This window comes from Hydractinia symbiolongicarpus, chromosome 15 (genome assembly GCF_029227915.1).
Source record: "Hydractinia symbiolongicarpus strain clone_291-10 chromosome 15, HSymV2.1, whole genome shotgun sequence".
NCBI lineage: Eukaryota > Metazoa > Cnidaria > Hydrozoa > Anthoathecata > Hydractiniidae > Hydractinia > Hydractinia symbiolongicarpus.
The window spans coordinates 10,400,315-10,424,045 of NC_079889.1; the positions used below are offsets into that span (position 1 = coordinate 10,400,315).

Sequence of the window (23,731 nt, forward strand, 5' to 3'; positions counted from 1 at the left end):
TACTAGTCCGCGAGGTCTGGACACCACAACCCGCGCGCGTAGATAAAATTTTTTGTGCATCTTAAAGCGCGATTGGTTATTGTTTGAGCTGTCAATCAATTATATCATAATGGCGGAGAGCCGATCAAAACACAAATTGTCGTGAGTTCTTTCTGCCTTGCAAAAATGTTTTATTTACGTGTTTAATCAGAGTAAGAAAATCTTTTTTTTCACACATTTATTTCGAAATTACCTGTATATTGACTCTCTATTGGACAACGAAAATTATAAGACCAACCAACGGAATATTTTTTATCACTGTAACTATATTAGCTAGCTATGCATATTCATCACTGTAACTATATTAGCTACATACATGAAGTGTGCTTTTTTAGAAATTGCAAATGCACGTAGCTAGTGTGTTTGAGGAAATACGCTTATACAAGTTTCCCTTAACAGACCAAGTTATTTGTTTAATTTACACTACTAAATGTCGCAAAAATTCATTGTAGCTAGCATTTCTTTGCAAGTTTTACAAGTATAGCTACCCCACACCCAGCCAGTAAACCATGGTTTTACCAGTAGGGCCTGACACTCATTGTTGTAAACTTATTATTATTGATGACTTAAAATCTGTCATCAATTCAAACTACCACCATCTATATGCGGATGATACAATAATTATTTCGTCTCATAAAAACTTGGATACCCTTGTCTCCCAGGTCGAGTTAGAACTTTCGCAAGTCGACCTCTGGCTGAATAATAACAAAATGACTATTAATACGGACAAAACTGAAACAATCTTTTTCGGGAACCACAGCCAGTTAAAAAAAGTTGAGAACAAAACTATCAACTATATGGGTATTCCTTTGAAGAGGAGCGAAAAAGTTAAATATCTTGGGGTAACATTTGATCAAAAAATGCAATGGGAAAAGCACATTAATGACATAAATAGAAAAATACTAATTAAATATTCTAAAATTAGAACCATTGCATCCTGTTTAACACCTCACACAAAAAACCTTTTAATTAATGCACTTGTCATGCCATATTTCAACTACTGCTCCTCGGCATGGGCTTGTGCCACCCAAGGTAGATTGGGAAAACTAGAAAAACGATTAAAATGTGTCCGTACCTTTCTTGGGAAAGAGAGGGAATATTCAATGAATAATTTACTCATCAAAAACGATGCCATATTAGTTTTCAAAGCCATGAATCACATTGCTCCTGATTACATGCGCTCAAAATTCCTTTTGACAAAAAACTGTCATAATCATCAAACAAGAGGAGCTTCAAAAAACAGGTTCACACTTCCCTTGGTCAACACGGAATTTGGCAAAAAAGCCTTCCCATTTAGAGCTGCAAAAGTGTGGAATAATCTTCCAGACCAAGTGACCTGTGATGGAAGTCTGCTTTCGTTTAAGACTTCCATCTCTAAAGTATTTGGCAAATTCTAATGGAGATCACTTTTTAATTTTTTAATTTTTGTTTTTTATTCTTTTTCTTTTCAATTTTCACAGATTATAAATGTTACTATGTTTGATTGAGCTGAGGCAGTCTAAGGTTTATCATTTTTTGTTTCTTTTTTGTTCTAGTGGCCCCCAGTGGAAACAATCCACTAACTATAGGTTTTTGTGATTTTCTGGGCTAGCCACTTTAAATATTTATTATTATTATTATTATTATTATTTACATAGTTGCAACATATTCTACTGTAAAATACAATCTAAGTTTGAAATGCGCTTACAGAAGATCAAATTTGTCAGTCTAGATATTTCAGTTGTAATTAACTGATAGTTTTCCAAAAACTTGCCTCATGGTTCTGTAAAAATCAGGGATAACTCTTAAAGAGATTGTTGTGTAGCTAAAAACCAAATTTATGTAAAAAAGAAATTGTTTGATTTCGGAAAATTTTGGTTCAATGAGTTTTTCTAATACAAGGACAAAAAAATGTATTTAAAAACCACGAACCCTTTTTTGTCAAAGTCTGTAACAAACAGCCTTCAACTTCAACTTTCAATATTCTTAGGGTAAGAGAGAACTATTTAATAAGAAGGCTTTGAAATGATTATCATCATTTAAATTAAAACTTTGAAGGTTATATATAAAATCAATGTATTTATACTGCACTAGTTAATAATTTTTGCGAAATATATAACAATTTGTGTTCTGTTTGTTAGCATTTTTTGTGATTTTATAACAAACAATATGCAATAATGCTAATGGTACTCTCTGACTTCACATTTAGCTTTTTCGTATAATTTTGATTATTCAGAAATCTTTTACAGACATAAGAAAACATTGATTTGCATGTGCAATAAATCACTGGCATAAAGAAATCTGTGTGTGTGTGGAGGTGTACTCGTTTGATTGCAAATCTTTTACAAATTTGTCTGGCAGCATCCCTTTTTATACGCACATACACAATACAGCAATTATTATTAAAGCTAGCTGCACAATTGTGGAAAATTCACTAATACAAACAAGCAAATTTCCATTCAAATTTTGATCATGACTAAATTAACATACTGTATATAATCATGTGCATTTCATAAAAAGTTTTTTCGGACTAATTTAAGAAGGCTTTAGAACCCTCACCATCATTTTAATTAAAAATCTCCAAATATCAACTGTAATTCGCAGTTACCATCAACACAGTATCATTTTTAGGTTAGGTAAAGTCTTACGTAATGTCCTGAGTGCTATAGACCCACAAAATTTTAATTGCAATCATAGTGCTTCCCTAGACAGTCAATAGAATTTTCAGAATTTCTTTTGTTTGTGAAATGTGGACAAATACTTGTTATTTTAGTAATCACAATTCTCAGAAAGAATAGAATCTCAGAGTTAAAGTTGTTTTGCAATGTTTCATATTTTGAAACTGTTGTACTTATCATAAATGGCTACATGTAAGGGCAATTTAAGGCTATATTTTAATACTAGTTGTTGCCCGTGGAAAAATCCACTGGTTCGCCCACCCTTTATACTTACCCGTCGCAACAAAGTGGATAAAAATAAATAGCATTTGACATTCGTTTTTCCGTAACATAATTTTCTAACTGAACGGGGGTCCGCGCAGAGACAGACAGACAACAGCTATTATTATAGAGAAGATTTTCTTTTTTCCACTAATAACTCCCAACCTTTACAAAAATCTCTGCACTGTTTAAGACAAATTATAAGGCAAATTATCAGCAACATTGTAATATTTTGTAGTGGTAGGAGTTATTAACCTTTCATGTGAGGTTCTGGTGTTTGTTGATTTGATTTTTTTCAGTGGGAGGTCTGATCCCTCTGCACGCTATAGCTAGGAAATTCTTGAGTTAACAAGTACTGTCAACTTCATATTTAAATTTCAGATCTTGTGTTTGCTCTTTGGCACTCTTTATGTGAGGCAGATCTAACTTACTTCTGACTTGCATTTATATATATGGAAAAAACATCTCGGTATAAAAAGCACTCAAATAATGAAACTACTGAAAAATAAACATACACAAAATAGTTTCCTGTTTTTTTTAAAAAAGATGAAATGTGCTGAAAATTCCAGTGTTGCCTAATGAGCCTGCTTTTTTATACAGACATAACAGACAAAAAACACCTTTGAAATTATATACAATGAAACTCTTGATCAACAAAGTCATTCCTCGTCTAACCATACAATACCTAAATATTTTTTTATAGGAACAAATCTCACTAGTGTTGCTGAGTAGCTTGGTTATACAATATCTGAACATGGTGACTAGTCAGTTGTAACAAGTAAGTCTTTCTTTTAATTCCACTCAAATTTTATTTGTTTTATTTTAACTATTTCTAATGTGTAACAAACATAATTGTTGTAGAATACCAGGAAGACCCAAATTAAATCTCATTTTAATGCTTGCGTTATTTTTTAGAGAAACTGTCAAAAACGTTCTAAATTTCCTTGATTGATTTATTTACTACTTAATTTTTCAGAAGAATGGGACCTCTTTATTCCTGTGTGTGTGATTTAAATGTGGGGGAAAGTGGAATAATGGTTAAACTCTTTCCAATAATCTTTCTGGTATAAAAATATATTTCTTAAAGCAGTTTTAAAAAACACGACCATCAGGTTTTGCTAAGAATAAGAACAGTTCCAGGCTCGATCATTCAGGCTAAAAGATTTTACAAAAACAGATTTAATTCTCCTTCTTCTAAAAAATGAGAATAACAAAAAACAACTATTCACTGGATTTTTTGAAATTGCTGGCTTATTCTTTTTAATGTGCAGTAAACTTAAAGTAAAGAAGTAGCAGAAATGCAGAATGTTCAGTAAATTCTGAAGACCCATAACTCTCAGGATTTTTTCATTGAACCAGTTTGAATATCTTTACTAAAAGTCATGCTACTAGCATATTTTTAATTTGTTACTACGGTGAAGTAAATCAAAAATGCATTTGTATATGCATGGAAGAGGTTTTATTAGTCAAGTCAATAAAACAATAAGTTTTATAATTTTATAATTTTAGTTCATCTTAAGGTGAATTTTTATATAGGTTTAGTTATGAGGGGAATTCGATTGTTGCATTCCAATATCGCATTTTGCATTATCAGGGTTACAATCAATCGCAAATAAACACTTTTTCCTCAACATTTCTTAAATTTCAGAACCAACAAAAAACATACCTTAAGAACTAAAATTTTCGGCGGAAAAACTTTAGGACGCAATTTTTTATTTCAACGGAAAAAATTTTGGACAAGATTTACAAAGTCAAAAATGTATGGGAAGTCTTTTGAACGGGTTTTAACCAAATTTCAAAAGCAATGATGTCGGGAAATGACACAAAAAAAGAATAGAAGCATTTATAGTGTACATATATTATAACAAAATCTAAAGGAAGGGTCTTCAGGATCCAACTTTATAGATAGAGCCTCAGCATGTGTAAAAGTCACGAGAATTTTTTTTGTTTTTCTGATTACCCTATATATAATTTCTATGCGCTGGGCTTTTTTAAAAAAATTTAGAAAAAATAAAATTTTTGGACAAAAAAACTTTCGGCAGACGCAAATTTCGGACGGAAAAATTTTCGGACAAAAAAAATCAGAAAGTGTTTCCGTCTGAAATTTTCGGCATGAAAGTATTTTTTTCATTTGTGTGTTTTCAAATTAACGAATTTCTTTTGACAATCGTCCACAGCTGAAATTGCTTAATAGCCGCTTAATGTTATTCAACTAATTTTCGTATTTCATTTTATATAAAAATTTTGTTGCAAAAATTAACTTTTTTGTGTTGCTTGTGCTTTTGTACAGAACTGAAGTTGCTTAATTTTGTAAATCAAGTTTAGTTGCTTATAATCCGGTTGATTAGAAAAACAAAATCGCATATTGCTGATATTTCAGCAATATTGAAGACATGCTTTCTATTCAGTCGCTTTTTTAAAACGACTTTCAATGTTGCAAAGCTTTCCAAGCCCCACCTCTTTGTGTTTGATTTTAGGTGGAAAATCTCACTTGCTTAGACGGATATGACGGTCAATTATTATATTATTATTATATTATTTTAAAAAAACACACAGGCTACTATAGATTGTGAAAAATCGTTTGAGATACAGAAATGTAGAAGTTAACTGTTAATATTATTAGTTTTTAGGCAAAGACTTACTTCTCTCATTTTAGGATACTGTGATTCTGTTTAATGAAACAATGAAGTTTCAGATCATGGAAAAAGTTGTCTACACATTTACAGTTGTGACGTCATCTTTACGGCTTGTGACGTCATAGCCAAAATAATAACACGTCGCAATGTGTGTCGTTTGGTTGCTCAAGTTCGTTAACCAGTTCTGATTTCAACTGGCTTGATGTTCATTGTACACAGCCTGCGTCACTGATTATAGATGGAATTTGATATTAATAACAACTGCGTGCGTTTCAGGTGTTAAACGAGTGATCTTGGAGTGTCAGATGCCGAAGTTGTATTGATAGTAAATCTTCCTACTAACAAATCTTAAAAAGAGTTAATGGATGTCATTATTAGAGAGTAGAAACTCTACTGTTTGAACTTCGAAAGAACGTAAAAAAAAAATTTATTTACGTTTCGGTACTCTGACATCTCCCTTTCAACAAGTGAATGGAAAACATCAAAATACAGGTCAAAAATTATATCGACTAAACATATGTTCGCGAATGAGGAAGTGACACATTGACGTACGTCGAAAGAGATTATGCCGAAAATGTACACACTTAATAACTTACAAAATTTAAACATGTACCAGGAAGTTGCGCACAATTATGTTTCAGAAAGCTCAGCTTGCTTGCATACTTTTTCTTTTTGTTTACGTGCAATCGGGTAAGTAGTGTAACGGCCGAAATAAAGTCAGCCTAAATTTTAGTCGGCCTAAATTTTTTGTCGAACTAAATTAAGGCTTTTGTTTACCTTAAGTAAGTTTATTACATATATGTAGCCATAATGAAAAAGTAATGTAGATCGTTATTTATAAGAAAAAAATCCAATTTTCGTGAGAATTGCTAATTTCGCAAATAGCAAGTTTATCAATAATCCTCATGTGATTTAATTTTGTCAAGTTCTTATTTATCTAATTATACTTAATATAGGTCCTGTAAAAAAGCCGAAAATAGCCTCCAGAGCTTACCCGTGTTTTGATCATCAAGGATCGCCAAAGAAGGTGAGTGTATATTTCTGAATTTATTCCGTTTTGCGACGGGTTTTCTATATCGGAGACATAAAAAAGAAAGTGCCGAAGCTGTAAATCGCGTATTTATTATCTTCCTATGTAAATCAGAAAAAAAAAGATTAGTGTCAATCTTTTTAAAAGAAGAAAAAGTATCCAGATTTTGCGAGAATAAATTGTCGCTTTAATTTTGAGAATAGCGAGTTGCTGAAAAAATGTCTTACGAATTTTTATTTTCAATATTAATAGCAACTTGCAAAATACTCTCGCGGGTAGAAACTTTCGCCTATCAAAAAAAAAAACGCGAATTTTATGGAAGAAACTTTTTCCTTTCGTGGTTTTAAAATTTTTAAAGGCAAAAAACTTTCGCAGGGCGGAAAACGTAAAAAAACGCGAAAGTTCCTGGCCTTAATAAAGTATGCGAAATTTGATTCCCTTAAAGTGAGATTTGATCATTGTTGCCAATTCTTTTTCTCCCTAGCCTATTCCTATCGGTGCACCATGGCAGACCGACAAATGCCATTTATCGACATGTATCGGAGTGGGAATAATAATGATAAGAACGTGCGCTGTACCTGGAATAACTTGCGGACCTGTAAGTACGCGTTTGTTATCACGATTGCAGACCTGTAAGTACGCGTTTGTTATCACGATTGCGGACCTGTAAGTACGCGTTTGTTATCACAATTGCAGACCTGTAAGTACGCGTTTGTTATCACGATTGCGGACCTGTAAGTACGCCTTTGTTATCACGATTGCAGACCTGTAAGTACGCGTGTGTTATCACGATTGCAAACCTGTAGATACGGGTTTGTTATCACGATTGCAGACCTGTAAGTACGCGCTTGTTATCACGATTGCAGACCTGTAAGTACGCGTTTGTTAGTAAGATTGAACTATATTTACTGTGACTTCACTAGGATTAAAGTTTCATAATTTTGCTTTTAACTTGGCAGTCAAAGTAGACCCTAAACCTGTGGATTTAAAAATGTTTTATTTTATTGTGAACAAGAACATGGTGAAAAGTTATGGAAACAACAGTGCAAATGTGATATATTAAGTAAACACGCATATTAGTTTTACTGCACAGTTCTATGTTGACTGCGATGGGAAGCTAATTTTAGATTTAATCATAACAAATATATTTAAAAAAAGATTTGACTATTTGAGTAAAATGTTATATCTGACGTCATTAGACTGGCGAGTGGTGTTTTTGTCTTTGTTATTTTCAACGGTCTTTAACTATAACGAGTAAGAATATATGTAATAAGTGTCAGCGGTGACCACGTATTATAAGCGCAATGGAAACTGCACATTATTCGTAAACAACACTGCATTTTTTTTGTGGAATACACGATTTTTTTGTGAGCAACATATGATTTTGGTCAGATCTCAAGTTTCATATCTTTAGCCAATATCTAGATCGGATGCTGCGTGCGTTTCTTTTAGAATAACGTGTATTTTTTCAAACACTGTACAATTCGTATATGACACTCTAATTCAGGCTCAACCTGGTGCACTTCTTATATGAAACTGTTTTTCTTGAAACACTGTACTTCTTTTTCAAAGCTGCACATTTTTTATACACATTTCTTATACACGCTTCTGATTATGGCACTGTACGTTTCTATGGAACACTGCACACACCTTTTGCAACATTTCACACTTATCAAACACTGGAATCTTCTTATACAAAACTCCGCATTTCTTTCCAAACGCTGATCTGTGCCTTGTCAAGCACTGCTTACTTTTTGTACAACAGCGCACGTCTTATGTATCACTGTGAACTTCTTTTACAATACTGCACATCTTTTGAAGCACTACGCATTTCTTTTTTAACACTATACACTTTTTAAACATCACTGTGTTCATCTTAAAAACATTTGACACTTATATAAAACACTCTCACCTTCTTATACAATATGGCACACTTCTTTTACAACGCTGTGCTTCCTTACTAACACTGCATACTTCTACAACACTGCTGCCCAAATCTTATACAACACTGCACACTATGACACACTGCGCATTCTTTTTGCAAAACGAAACACTTCCTGTGAGATACTTTGCTCTTCTTATATAACACTACACTGCACTTCTTATGAAACTCTGCACACTTATGCAACACTCTGCTCTGCTGATGCAACACACAGAAATTAAACATTAATGCGTCCTACTTTTGAGACACTTCCATATTTCTTACATAACACTGCACACTTCTTATTCAACACTGCACACTTCTTATACAACACTACACACTTCTTTTACAACACTGTACACTTCTTATACAACACTACACACTTCTTATACAACACTACACACTTCTTTTACAACACTGTACACTTCTTATACAACACTACACACTTCTTATACAACACTACACACTTCTTATACAACACTGCGCACTTCTTATACAACGCTGTGCACTTTTTTTATACAGCACTGCACACTTCTTATACAACGCTGTGCACTTTTTTATACAACACTTCACACTTCTTATACAACACTGCGCACTTCTTATACAACGCTAGCACACTTCTTATACAACACTGCGCACTCCTTATACAACACTGCACAACTCTCATACAACACTTTACAATTCTTATACAACACTGCACAACTCTTATACAACACTGCACAACTCTTATACAACACTGTACAATTCTTATACAATACTAGCACACTTATACATTGCTGCACAACTCTTATACAACACTGCACACTTCTTATACACCACTGCATACTACTTACGTAGAATTGTACACTTCTTATACAATACTGTGCATTTCTGATTAAGCACTGCATTCTTCTTATATAACACGCTGCTCTCCTTATACAACACTGAGTTTTTATACAAACAAGCACTTTTTATCAATACTGTGCACTATTTTTACAACGCTGTACACTTCCTATACAACACTGTGCACGTCTTACGTAACACTGCACTTTTTATACAACACTGTTATTTCTTCTGCAACTGTGCGCACTTCTTATGAAACACTAGACTCCTCTGAAACATGACTGTGTACATCGTATAAAACACTGGATACTTCTTCTACAACACTATAATATTTATGGGAAACTGTACACTTTCTATAAAACATCGTGCAACGCTCTGCACTTTTTATTAAAAACTGTACAATACTTATACTACACTGCGTACATCTTGTACAACACTGCACATAAGATCCAACAGATCTGAGATCTCTAATAAAAGAGAAGTTACCACTTGTCTTAAATATTTACGGCGTTATGCTCTATGACGTTAAAGATTAAAATTGATGACTTCAATAAGGTGAAATGTATGAAATGCGTTTTTGATTCTCCATAATAATAGACCTTGTTTTATTCAAAGTTGCAACTTTGTGCCAAGGATGCACGAAATATAAATGTTGGAAATATGCACAATGTGTAAAAACTGATAATGTACGACAGGCAAATCCGTGAATTTTTCCACGGGTTACCAACTAGTCTGTAGTAATAACCGTATTTTATCTGTCTGTTTATTAAAAAAAACAGGCACTAAAAAGAAATACGATACATAGGCGCATTTCTGGAGGTTTTGTTGTCAATTTAACTTCACAGCAACACATGAAAATAACTAGTTTAAATCCGAATTTTGAGTTTCATACTTTTGCCTTCGAACAGAGCGAAATGGAAATCTCTTAATTTCAATTTTCACTATTGTGTCAGAAAGAAAGAGAAATCGAATTAATTAGCTATTGAGTTGAATTCAATTTAATTTTCACTTCGAACAGGAAAAAACAAAACATAATAGAGTCACGTGTTCAGAAAATGTATTCTCGCATGCACAGAGAAATTTCATTTCCGATCTTACCCGTCCGTGGCAAAACATATTGAAGTGGAAATGTGTCTTAAGTTGGTTATACAAATGTTAATGGTGATTATGGTTTGAAATGAGCATGATGTTACATTACGTTTTTCTTTTAGGGGCAATATTTAAAGCAGAAGTCAAAACCAGGAAGTAAAGGAGACTGTTGCAAGTGCGAAAAACGTAGGGGATGTTTTCAAACAATATATTGTTATGAGTAAATTTTCCCTTTTGTAAATAGTCTTCCTAAGCCTACAATTTCTAAACCAAATACTTTTTTAACCATAGCAAATAATACCCTCGTCACTTTAGTCTAATGTATGCATCGACACTTATTCGCATGTTTCTTCCATTGTGTACATCCACTCTTTTACGCAAAATTTTGTCCAATGTATAAATCAACAATTTGATGCAATAATCCCCAATTATGCTAATGTAATGTTCGTCATTTATTTAAAATTTTATCACGAAACATTATACACAAATATTTTTAGCCATTTTAATTTTACGTTGTTACTTTCAAAAACCTTATAGTTGGCTGTGGCTACCTACTGAAAATCAGTGCAAAATTTGGGGATATAAGCCAGTCACTAATAATTAAAAACCATAAAAATCGCGATCTTACCGAATTTTCGAAAGCATGAAAAATTAAGACAGTGTAGCCTTACATTGATTTTAGCGGTATACTCGAAAAAATGTAAAAGCTGAATGCAGGAAATATTAGAACCTAAATTCACCCAATTAGTTAGTCATTCTAAATAATTCGTTAGATCGTATTTCCGTCAGTCATAGTTTTTATCGGCAGTTATTATTGTTGACGTTTGAAAATTCTCCAACTTAGTGTAAAAAAGTTTGGAACAATAAAATAAATATTTTTTATGCTAATGCGAAAACCAGTTTTCAATGTAGTTTATCCCTATCACTTTTGATCTTAAATTAAAAATTACAAAGTAAATATAAATTAGCGAAAAATAAATTTCGCGCATAATCTATATCAACATATTTTAAGCGAATTGACATTGGCGACGAAGCCTTTACACAATGTTTTGCGGGAAGTACAACTAACTAGTTAGTTTTCTATGTTTAGTACCCTGACACGGAAATGCGCCGTTGGATCAGCTAAACGTTGTATTCAAAGAGCTGACCCTAGAAACCCAGAGACAAAGATATGGCGTATACATGAAAAAAAAGTGTTCGTAAAATGTAATTGAAGCAATCTCAATTTGTGTATAAAAAAAGAATGGACGCAAATGCTTTGTTTTCATTATTTTCAGTTGTTTAAACATTTAAGTGGTGTGACGTATATTTGTTCATTGTTGTTGCTGGAAATCCTTTTTTTGGTAGCGGCCAGAGTTTCTCCATTCTTGTCTCCACATAAGGATTCAACAGATATCATTGACATGATTTTTGTATCAGAGAAAAGACTCTGACAATGTACTAGGACTGTTGTAATCCTTTACACGTCTACACTTACATATTACGTTGAAGTGCTTACCTTGAGATAGGGAGCAATAATCTGCAGCACTATTAATCAGTTCTTCTGTTTTTACACCAGTTCAAATATATTATTGGTGTCAAGCCTCGTCCATGAGTTCTCTTAAGAGACATTGTGTGCGATGTGTGTAGGGATCGACAGTTAAGTGGAACGAGTAGGCTTGACTTTACATAAATAAAGTTAACATGTGGAGCAACTCTTAAAATGCAAAGCACAGGTTAAAGTGTAAAGACTCTGTTTACACTGTTAATCTTCCGCCTCCTCTTTCGTATGAGATGCTAAATACTTGTGTAACGTGCATGGGGTTGTTGCTAGTCTAACTAGATGCTATGCAAGAAGTACAATTGAAATATAATAACATTTTCATTCAACCTTATAGGTCTGTCCGGTAGTACAAGTGGTTTTTGTATATGTATACTACTTTCGCTATTTAAAAAATGCGAAATTTTTGCACTTTTTCACGGAATTATTTTTCGCGGTTAACTAGATTCGAAGGATTTTGCAATTTTTGCGGATGGATGAGACTTTACAATTTCACGATTCCAAATTTTTTAAAAGTCTCGCAGATTTTTTTTCCTTGCTTGCACAAAAAACCTTTTGCGCTTGGTGAAAAAAATTTTTTCGAAAATATATTTAGCGAAATATCTTTTTTATGCAAAGCGCGAAAATTTTTAAAGTAAATATATGTAAAAAATGTTCTATTTACCTGCTTGTAACATACAACTTGTTTCTTTACTTTCCGATCTCTTAACAACATTTGAGTTGGCGGATGTGAAGATACACCTGATGAAAGTGTTAAGTGCTAAACCTGATCCATAATAAACAAGGAACATTTACGAAGACATTAAACGTTAAAATACCTAATTTTAGTCTCATTTTTCTTGTATAAAAAACGTATATAACTAACATTATTAAAACGTATTTCACAATGTGTCTATTCCAGGTTTGTTCAAAAGAGAAGGGAAAATATACCGAATGTGATCGCATGGTTTGTGATGTTTGTGTTGTTAGTTTGTAAGTAAACCTAGCCATGCGGGAAAGCACCGCATTTTTGACGTTCCTGCTTTGTTAGAAGAGTTTCTATTTCACTTATGGTTTTATAATGGTTTTGCGAAAGTGGAATGCTTTCTCAGCATGGATGCGAAGCTATACCTCCTGTGTATTTTACTGTCCATATCTTTTATAATGGCAGGTAAACTGAATTACAATATTTTGTATATAAGAAACTACTTTATAAGAAACTTTTAGTGGCTGTTAAAATTTACAAGTTTTAATTAAAATACTTTCTATCCATATACCTTTCCATCAATCAATCGCACTTAAATGGCGTTCAAGTATTATAATTAAGAAATGTAGTTAAAAAATGGGCAAATGTCGAGTAGGTTATCCCGAAAAATTAAAAGTCTACGTAAAAATTGACGATTTCAGCATTACAGGCATTATTTATTTATGAAAAAGTTTCTTGCAAATGGCATTATTTCATCTTTCCTTGTATTTATGCTAATGACAGTATCTTCGTTGTGTTTTAAATGACACTTGTAATTAACTATTCCTCTTGTAGATTCTGTCTAAATTAAGAAATTTATTAAGAACATTTTTCTAGTTAAATCACTTCAGAATTTAAGAAACTTTTCTAACTAGACGGCTGTTCGTTTGGTTTCGTATAAAAAACGCGTAAAGGAGAGCCCTATGATTATGAGAAATATTTAAGGGCAAAGACGATTTCTTCTTATCATTTTTCAGATTCATCTGTGTTGTTTTTGTTTTTATTGTAAAAGCAAAATTGCAGTAGAATTTAAACGAATTTGAGTTTATGAGTTAAATCTTAGGACATAAAAACAAGAAATAATTATTTTCTTTTTAAAGATGTTTAAAAAACTTTCCAATTTCTTTCAATTCAACTTTGAAGATTCGTTATCTAAAATACTGGAATTAAGTCCTGTCTGCATTTAAACGAAGAATATTCAAAGGAAATGTTATTTTTCCTCAGTGCTTTGTTTTATTTACAAACAGTCCAGTTATCAAAAGTTTCTACACGTAGATGTCTAGTTAAATGTTCTATGGTTAGATCTTTTAAACATATGTCATTTTTACAAGATATTCCACGCAAAACGTTTCTTACAGTTTTAAATACTTTAGGTAAAATTAACACAGTATATTCAATAATCCTAACCCATTTTTGAGGTCATATTTCAACAGAATTTAACGAACTGAGTTTTGAGGTCATCGGTTATAGCTACCATCAATGGTATGACTGAGGGGTGGCTTTGTAATTTGTATATCTTCATAACCAATGTTGGGAAGATAATTCTGTGCAAGCATGATTATAATTTAACTTCTGATTATATTGTTATTTGTTTCACAAAGCTCCTTTAAATCCTCTACCAAAGTTGGCGTCAAGAGCGTGGCCTTGTTTTGATCAGAATAGCGTACCAAAAAAGGCAAGTTGGTTTTTTTTATCTTTGATAGAATGTTATTAGTGTAATTGTTTTTACTATATCCTCCTTCTCAGCGCTTCTTTTCGGTTTTTAACACCTTATTCGTACTAATTTTTGCTCGAACTAAATTTCGCGAATTTGCTAGAAAAAATTTGTTATTGCTTGGAATTTAGTACGAAAATTACGAGTGAAACGTTTTGCCCGAAAAATATAGTTTTACGGTTTATATAACAACTAGTCGTTACCCGTGAAAAGATCACAGAGCCGTTCGTCTGTCTTAAAATTACACGCTATTTCCTGTGCCTGTTACACGACATTTTTTTTGCGGAGAGACAAACAAGATAAGGCTATTATAACAGAGTGGAAACGGACCTGTATTTTGTCCAAGAACCAGAGTTTTGCCATTTTTATCTTTATTATTTGCGGAAGTATGCTCACTGTAAATGATTTACTGTACATAAATCGATGTTGCAAAAAATCAGGGAAAATACCAGGCTGCGTCAGTTACGCAAATAAGAATACGTAAAAAAAACTCTGGAAACTAGATTGCTCTTTGCCAGAAATGGAAACAGCGGCGAAACCACTACTAGCAAGTTTCCTGTTGATGAAGCAGATCGTAAGACGCGATTTTGTTGGCTGACACCACTTGCTATTTCAAAATTGTTACCTTGCAAAACTTATCAGCATTACACAATATCGGGATAAACGATTTTCTATCGATTATTTCTCATTATGATGTGGGCTCTCTCTCCGATATACTGTATATCTAACGATTTCTTATCTTAAACGCGCAATTTGCTCCCTTTCGTAACCTTTTAAGCTAATATAATCCCTTCATTTATATCTCCAACAAATGATTAATAGGTTGCTAGTTTGAGATATAGTTTATTGCAAAAGCGTTTTTCTTTCTTTATGCAGCGTGAAAATTGCCTTTTTAAACTCCTCACAATAGAGATTACTCCTGGAAAATCCCCTAAAAAGTTCTTAGAAAGCTGCAAAACCCTGTTGTTTGTTCGCACCAATAACTGAACTGCAACCTGAAAAGCAGGAAGTGAACCTTAACCAGTTTAATGCCCGTTTAATTGCTTTTGCTTTCTTTCATTTACAAACAAACCTCGCATAAATTGGAGCGTTTGTTGTTTGCGACCTTTTTTTCCCGCTCCCGTAAAAGTATGTTGCGATCTCATTTAATACCGTGCATTTTTACTTAGCCTAACGATGGACCATGGGATCCTGATAAATGTCATAAAGCGCAATGTATTGGAATAGGGATTCTCATGCTTCGGGTCTGTTTTATACCAGGAATAACTTGTGGACCAGTAAGTTCAATTTTAGTAAATTTTATAGGAAAAAATGTTAAAATAAAAATAGTTTTCTGTGACTGCATTGTCCCTATACGATGCATATGAAGATATCACATTCTAGTCCCCAGAGGTTTTATCTCAAAGAGCTCTTGGAACGAGAATGGAAGATTCCCATTATTTAGATGTTAATTTATTGATTTTTTTGGGTTGTTGTTTTTATGTAAGTTTCTTCGTACTAGAAGATCTGTTTTGGACACACCGAGTGGTTGCAGGCAAATTGGAATTTATATTGCTTTTCTTATATTTACTCAACTTTTCTAGGGAATGTATTTAAAACAAAAAGCAGAACCTGGTAGTCCAACAGATTGTTGTAAATGTGAAAAACGTAAGTTGAAACACACGAAAGGAAATTTTAAGTTTTTAAAAGCATGTTTTTAATACTACTTTAACTTAAACAAAGTTTTCCGACGCGTTTTGGGTGTCAACATCCATTTCCAAGTTACAACTGAATTAATAAACTACAGCGCAAGAATATAAACATGATAAAATATATGGTTAGATTCTATCGCTGTTATTTTTTAATTCAGTTGTAGCTTGATAAAAAGTGTTAACACCCGAAAAGCGTTGAAAATCCATGTTTTAATTTAAAATCAAATATTTTAGTTCCATAATGGATTGTTTGGTGAACTGTCATATCGAGACTTGCAAAAACACCTCGCTTAACACTTGCTGTGCAGGGCCGTGGTCACACGTTTTAAAACAAAGATATCGAATGGGGACTTGATTGTGACTAGTTTAACCACAATGGTGACAAACGCTAAATACAGATTTTCAATGCCGAGATGCCTTCCCATGATGCAACGTAACATAATGCAAAAAGTAACTTAAACTACAAAGATATATGGGATTTAGAAAACGGAATTAGACTGTGTATGCACTTGGAGGGGAGTGTTGACAGAGTTACGATCTTGATTGGCATACGCATATTGGGAAAAAGCCTAACCTTTTGCAGTTTTGGGCTAAAAATGGCAATATCGTGAAAGTTTCTCCGTTTAAAGTAACTATAAACTTTGGAAATAAGTTATAAAAGAACTCTATTTTACAAAAATCAAATCAATAATAGATGTTTTTAATAATGGTTAAAGCTAATAGTTAAATTTGGTTTTCGTGAAGCATGGTTTTCGTTATGCTGAATATGATAAAATAATAAATATGTTTATTGTAGAAATTAGTCAAGCCTAACCATTATTAGAAGTGAAGTTGCTCGATATTATGTTACTGGGTTTGTGTTTTAAATAGTTGTCAAAATTCGCATTTAATGTGAAGCTTGCAATCACAAAATATTTTTGTCACCATCAATAATGGTTAGTGATTTTTAATTATTTTTTTCTGCAATGACTTTGCTATCTGCAAACAGTAGAACCTACCTATCTAGCTGACTCATTTTTTCACTTTAAGAATAAATAGTTTTTTAAAAGAGCCTAGCTGTTGAGGCTAAAATCTTGCTAAAAATTAAGAACATGTTAAGAACATGTTAAGAAAATAATCTCAGCCGGCGCACCAACGTCGCAGAGACGTCGTAGCAGCGTCAAGTTTTACGTCAGTCAGTGCGACATCCGCTTAACGTCAGAATGTCTGTACCACGTCAAAGCACAACGTCCTATCGACGTCGTGGCTACGTTGTATAGACGTTTGCCGACCTTTTACAGACGTATAACTTCGAAGTTAACCGACGTTACAGCGACTTAGCTGCGATATTAGCAGACGTAACAAAGAGGCTCTTTAAAATAAAAAGTGATTTTTAAAATTATTTTCTTTTATAATCAACTAGTACTCACACTCGTTAAATTACACTAGTATCAGAAGACACTTGATAACTCTTCAAATGACATGTTCATGTGAACGTATGTTAATACTTTAAAGAAACGTATACATGGTGAGTAGGAATTCTTAAGGCTATTTTTCACTTCAAACAAACTTTCCGCGAAACGGACAGGAACAGAATAAAACAGAAAATTTTCGGCTAGTAGTTTCCATTTCATAATATTACAAACATTTCAATACTTAAAATAAACAAACTTTGTCAAATTCTCACGAAATAAAATAATCTGATTGGTTAACAAATTTTTTACCTGTTGTTTCCGTACAGAACGCCTAGAAAAATTTAAACTCGATTCTACTTTGCTCGGAACGGAACGGAAAGGAAAAAATTCCCTTTACGTGTTGTGAACATTTTAAGTACGCATACTCAGAAGCCTTTTTGGTTTCTTACCGTTCCTTCTGCGAAAAATTTTCTTAGAATAGAAAACAGCTTACATGAAACCTTCTCCAACTAAATTATCGGATTAAAATAATTTCTAAAATTACTAATTATATAGAACATCTTTCTTTTCTTTGTACTGCTATACATTGAAAAAAGTTCACTTCAATATCAATTATTTCTTCCAAATTTAAAACTTACTATTTCCTATTTTCCCCGTGTTTTGAAAAAACACATAAGACCATTTGAGGCTGGAATGGTAATAATAACTACATTCAACCATAGCTAAATTTTAGACCTTGTATATATATATATATAAAGAATTGGTGCGCTGCCATATATTTGTAAACATTAAATGGCGTGTTAGCTATCTGTTATAAAAAATGTGATCGGTAATTCCTAGTTTTATGTCTGTTTGAAGTGTTTAGCGTTTCAAAAAAGCTTACCTCCATACTATATCCTCTTTGAACATTATTATTATAAAAAACTAGTCATCCTAAAAAAAATCCAAGTGTCTTTCCTGTTTCCGTAGAATACAACTTTTATCTGTAAAGAGACAAGTCGGTAGCCCATAGATAGTTTTACGAGTCGTCTGTCCTTTATTTATCACTTACCATGGTTCCGTAGCGCAGTTATAAAACCGTGCCATCGCTACCGTGGTACCATTTTGCACAGAGACAAGAAAACAATGCAAAGCTATCTAATTTTTAGTGAAAGGTTATTTCATACATTATGATTGTACCATTTACATGAGGCTAAAAGTTTAGAAGCTTCCGTGGAGAAAATAACGTTAATCTCTTTGTTATTAACAACGTATTTTGATCTGATTATACAGTTTCGTTGAATGAATAAGAGTTTCGTAGCACTTTTTTAACAACCACAATTTCACGAATATGTGGATAATAACTTCTTTGAAGTTGCTCGTTAATACAATTATTGCGTTTCAGGTACAGGTAGTACGATCAAGCTCTTCACTTTTTTTGTACACTGCTATTACGATTTTGTTAGGTAAGTTATGTTAAAGGTTTTCCTTTTTATCAGTTTCGTACCCAGGATATTTTCCTCTGTCCATGTTGTGTCACAAATTAGGGCGTTGGGCCGTCCGAAGCACAGAAAGTTAACTAAAAGAAATACCATCCTCACGGCAACCGATTGTGATGACCACAATTTTTTACGAATACCATCTTCTCTAAGACTACAATCATTGACAAAATGAATGACACACAGACAGTTTTTTGTTATTCTTCAAACACAGCTAGAAGGATGAAATGGTCCCGACTCTGCAGCCAGCTGGTTGCTAAGGCGCTATTTTGCGCACACGTAAGACAGAGCGTGTAAAATTTGCTAATGGAATTTTTTAGCGCGCCCTCACAACGAAAAAATCCACGTCGGTGCTCACGAAGGTCGTGAAATCCGAGAACATACTCGTGCTGACGTCAGCAACTTTTAGCATCCTGTTTCATTATATGATAATGTAGTTATTTTCACACATAAAAGACGTACTTAAGAAAGGTTTATTTGATGCTACATATGACCTGACCTGTTTCTATCTTTCATATTCAATGCTCAACATAGCACGACACTTGCTCAACATTGTACAACTTTACGCCTTTTTGTATTGTGGGAGATCTACAATAAAGTTATGAAGAATCAAGCAAGTATTTTAGCTCGTGTTGAGAGCAAAACATTAGATAAATAGAAACGTAAGAGAATGTGTTCAACACACTAAATAACCCTTTAAAAGGTCAACAAAAGTGAAACCTCGTTTTATGTTTAATTAACGTTATTTTTTGGCTTAAAAAACAAAATAAGTTACAATCTTTGGTTTACAGCAAGGTGCATTCTCATCTCCACATCTTTTGCAATAAACTTCAAAAATACAATCGAAGTTTATTTCAAAGAGCTCTGCGCACGAAAAAGGCGAATAACTGTTTAAATATTTTTCAGAAAAAAGAAAGAAGTATTAAAGAATAAATTCTGGTAAAAAGATAGGAACTATTTTTCTATTTTAATGATCTTATTGCTTCCATCAGCGCAGGTTTGTCGTGCAAAGGAAGGAAAATATGCTTCACTTGGTTATCCATGTCTTGCTGACACAACACAGCCTAAAAAAGTAAGTAGGCGAGACAAGTGCTGTTTTATTCGTACTGTAATAAAGGAAAGATACACAGGGCTTAACAAACAAAAAAATTTTTGTAAATGCATTTATTCTTTTTAGCCGCAAGACGGTCCGTGGCCACCGGAAGGTTGCCACACGGCGCAGTGTATTGGAGTGGGCGTAGCAATGATGAGGGTATGTCCGATCAGCGGATCGGCTTGTGGTCCAGTGAGTACTATTATTAAGCTCTCTTAACTAAGATCGACCGCAAGCTCTATTTGAGGGTTTTTAGATACCTACCATGTTTATATTATTCTGTTTATACTTTGTGTTAAAGATGCACAAAAAAAGAGATGACGCTTTTCTCGCGGGCTCGATCGGACTACACATCCCAAGCGCAGAAAAGGAGTCTCCAATTCTTAATTGTCAAATTTCTTTATTTATTTTTTATTAACTCTTGATGTAACTAAACACGTAGCCTGTTCAAACAAATTTAGTTTTGAAGTGAGTTGCGTATTCTTTCCATCGCCAAGATTGCGCTTTTTTCAATAACTTTTGTCTAAAATCCTAGGTATGAATCACTTAGAAGTATAATATTATCTTTGCGAAGCTTTCTGGCGACCTTCCTTTTCAAATACCCCACAAGCTGATATTAAAACCTTCTTCAAGTAAACAATAGTATAATTAATGCCTAATTGCGTTTGCATTTTATGGTGCAACAAAGATTGCTTTATTTTTGTCGCAGTACGACTTAACGAGAGCTTCGTTTAACTTGAAGTTAAACATCGCTTAGTCGGACTGTTTTCTTCAGTGCCATGGACGTTCGTGGAACCGGCAGCTAACTTGTTGTATTTTTCTGTAGTGAATGTTCTAGCAAAAAACTTGCAAACGGAGTAATACAAACTCAGTTTCTATATATCTACAACACAGATACCTATACCTCTTATACCTTATACCTCTTGGTAGGCAACACAGATGCCTACCAAGAGGTATAATCCTGGGAATGTTGATGTTGCAAAACAAATACGTACATTATTAGCAGTCACATCACGCTGCTGTAAACAATAAAGTCGAGAAGTAATGTTAACGAGGGCGCGGGATATCGCAAATTTTACCTTATTTCTTGTAGCAAAGTCAGTCTAGAATTATATTTGCTTTAATGTGAAAACAGATGTGGGATAACTTTTTGTTTTGTAGGGAATGTATTTAAAGTTGAACATTGATGCTTCAGCACCAGCAGACTGTTGCATGTGTCAACCAGGTGAGGAAGGTCTGAGTCAAACAACCTATTCTGATTGTTTCAATGAATAGAGCAGCTATGATTAAATAAAGGTGGGCTTGATGTCAATGTGAAAGACCATAAAAGCTGATGATGGTTGACCAAATTTCCGCTTATCTTCACCCATTACAAATTTATTTTACCTAATGTTAAAAATTTATAAAATACAGTCATTTTCAATCTGCAAATGTAGCCTTGCTTAATTTGTTTTTGAGCTAAAAAGAATTATATACCCATCTGTTTGCTTCGTTTTTTTTGTTAATATAGTTGGTGGCTAATTACACAGATGGTAGCTACATCGTAGACTTGATTGCAACAACAAGATGAACGAAAAAAATATCCGTACAAGATGTTGTCGCAACAAAGCCAGAGCAAAGACTTGTTTAATGAAACACTATTTTAATATCGCTTAAGTATTGACCGCAACACGTAAAACAACACCCAAGGGAAATATTGCATGCTGGAATTGGAAGACAATGTCTGAAGTGAAGCATGCCATACTTCCTCTTTGCTATTTATAGACGTGCATTTTAAATCGGATATCTACTATAAATAATCTTTTTTCTTAGCATTTTTTTATCGAAGAATTACCTGAGGAAATTCCCAGGACCGGAAACATGGGTTTTAAAATGGCTACAACATGCATCCACCACCATTTGGCGCCAAAAGTTTTCTACAATAAGTCACATTATTACGGCGCGGTAAGGTCCGTCTGAATTTAGTTGGAAGAAAAATGTCATAATGACGGCGAATGTTTTGGTGTAGCGAAATAGATAAACAGTTGTATGTTGCAATAATACGTAGCTGCTTTACTTCATGTGCGTTTCCATTTCAAGGTTCAGAAAGAGAACAATAATTTTTGAATGTTTGCAAACTGCTCACTTTTTAAAATTTTAGCAAAAAAGTAAGGAGGGTGCTGGTACCACTGCAACACCACACACCACCTCTTTGGCGTTGCTGGCTCTAGAATCCTCACTGGTTTATTTTACAATTACGTAGAAATTTTCTTTTGTATATTTTTTATTTAGTGTTCATACTTAAAATGTTTTCGTATTGGATAACATTAACGTATCCGTCCCATTGTCTCTTCATGTCCTGTGACGCTAGATCAAGGTTTAGGGTTGTAAAATGCTTTGTAAAGGAAACTTCAATAATCTATCTATCTATTTTCTATCTATCTACCTCTCACAAAAGAAGCATTTAACATGCAGCCACCAGTTATAGCTAAACTTCCAAAAGCGACTAGAAAGGTCGTCAAGAAAAAATTTTGAGAAACCTTAGCTGTTATTTTTACCTGGAAAATGACCAAGATGCTATTTGCATGAGACCTGAAGGAAGCTCAAACTAATTGGAATCACTTCCGTTCACGTTGTGTTTCACGAGTTTTCAACACTTCTCGCGGCATTTGGTTTCGTTCAAATTGACCTGAGTGAATTCTCAAAATGGTGTAAGATGTAAACAATTCATCCCCAGTGTAAAATGCTGTTTTTAATCAGTGCGTGTACTTGAAAATCACGAACGCAAAAGATTCAGCGCAGTATAAGGCATGGTCTCATATAAACGGCCGAAGTATTCCAGATATCAGGAGTCAACCGTAGGCCACATTACAATAGTTTCCAAATAAATTTAAATCATGCCGAAAAAGATCCAGAAAATAATAAGCAAAAATGAAGCTGTTTTATGTTTTGGCAATGATCAACATTATTATGCCAGGTAATATATGTAATATAAAATATATTTCGGTAGACCAAAGGAAAACTTCTGTAAAAAATTGTCTGTAGCTATCTAGTTTGCTTTGTTACGTTCTCTAAAATTTATAGACGAAGTACTAATTTTTCGTCGTCTGCAAAAACAGTTCCGCGCAAATTTTCCACAATATGTTGTGCTCCTCAAAAATAGATTTTGTAGAAATAAAGAATTTTAGGACCACGCTTTTTTAAAAATAGGTTACGAAATGATTTGTTTATAATCTGCGAAGACAACATAAAAATAAAATTTGTGCCTTTGTTTTTCAAATTCTGATTATTTGCTTTGAATTTTATTTAAGTTAATGTTTAGACAAGTAAATAAAAATGGGATTAGGGAAAAATATATTTACATTTGGATATGAAGACAAATAGTTTAATGTTAAGTCTCTGTTCTGTAAAATATCTTATTATTTATATTTTCTTTTTTTTTTGTTTAAAGCTCCCCTGCAAGTAGATGGAGACGCGAAACTGATATCAACTTTAGCGCAACCTTGTTTAACGGAAGACTTGACACCAGCGACGGTAATTGTACCTTACCAACCTCGTTCCCAAGGCTTTTTGTGTCTCATCGGTGCTTCACTTTTTAATAGGCCGTCCGATATGCAAAAAAGACAACAGATCCTGGGAACGAGGTTGTGTATCTCATTAAAC

The 23,731-nt window shown here is 33.5% G+C and overlaps 2 protein-coding genes across 9 annotated transcripts; both read left to right on the plus strand.

The window, feature by feature from the left end:
- Window positions 1-87: 87 nt before the first annotated feature.
- Window positions 88-16,295, plus strand: LOC130628599 (uncharacterized). Of its 7 annotated transcripts, none has more exons than XM_057441576.1 (8): window positions 92-191; window positions 3,661-3,735; window positions 5,614-6,283; window positions 6,550-6,620; window positions 7,108-7,221; window positions 12,897-12,941; window positions 14,321-14,394; window positions 15,603-15,670. In XM_057441576.1, exons 3-7 carry the CDS (start codon window positions 6,226-6,228, stop codon window positions 14,327-14,329), a joined length of 297 nt encoding a protein of 98 aa, XP_057297559.1. In that variant the 5' UTR covers window positions 92-191; window positions 3,661-3,735; window positions 5,614-6,225; the 3' UTR covers window positions 14,330-14,394; window positions 15,603-15,670. The 7 variants fall into 7 exon arrangements, with proteins under 7 accessions (XP_057297555.1, XP_057297559.1, XP_057297557.1 ...); XM_057441574.1 differs by lacking the exon at window positions 15,603-15,670 and adding exons at window positions 10,578-10,641; window positions 11,546-11,661 and having other exon boundaries at window positions 12,897-14,393; XM_057441575.1 differs by lacking the exons at window positions 12,897-12,941; window positions 14,321-14,394; window positions 15,603-15,670 and adding exons at window positions 10,578-10,641; window positions 11,546-11,709.
- LOC130628601 (uncharacterized) lies at window positions 15,726-22,553 on the plus strand. 2 transcript variants are annotated; one of them, XM_057441579.1, is made up of 5 exons: window positions 15,726-16,080; window positions 16,359-20,068; window positions 20,174-20,281; window positions 21,251-21,314; window positions 21,600-21,661. In XM_057441579.1, the coding sequence occupies exons 2-5, from the start codon at window positions 19,967-19,969 to the stop codon at window positions 21,608-21,610; spliced, it is 285 nt and encodes a 94-aa protein (XP_057297562.1). In that variant the 5' UTR covers window positions 15,726-16,080; window positions 16,359-19,966; the 3' UTR covers window positions 21,611-21,661. The 2 variants fall into 2 exon arrangements, with proteins under 2 accessions (XP_057297562.1, XP_057297560.1); XM_057441577.1 differs by having other exon boundaries at window positions 21,251-22,553.
- Window positions 22,554-23,731: the final 1,178 nt, after the last annotated feature.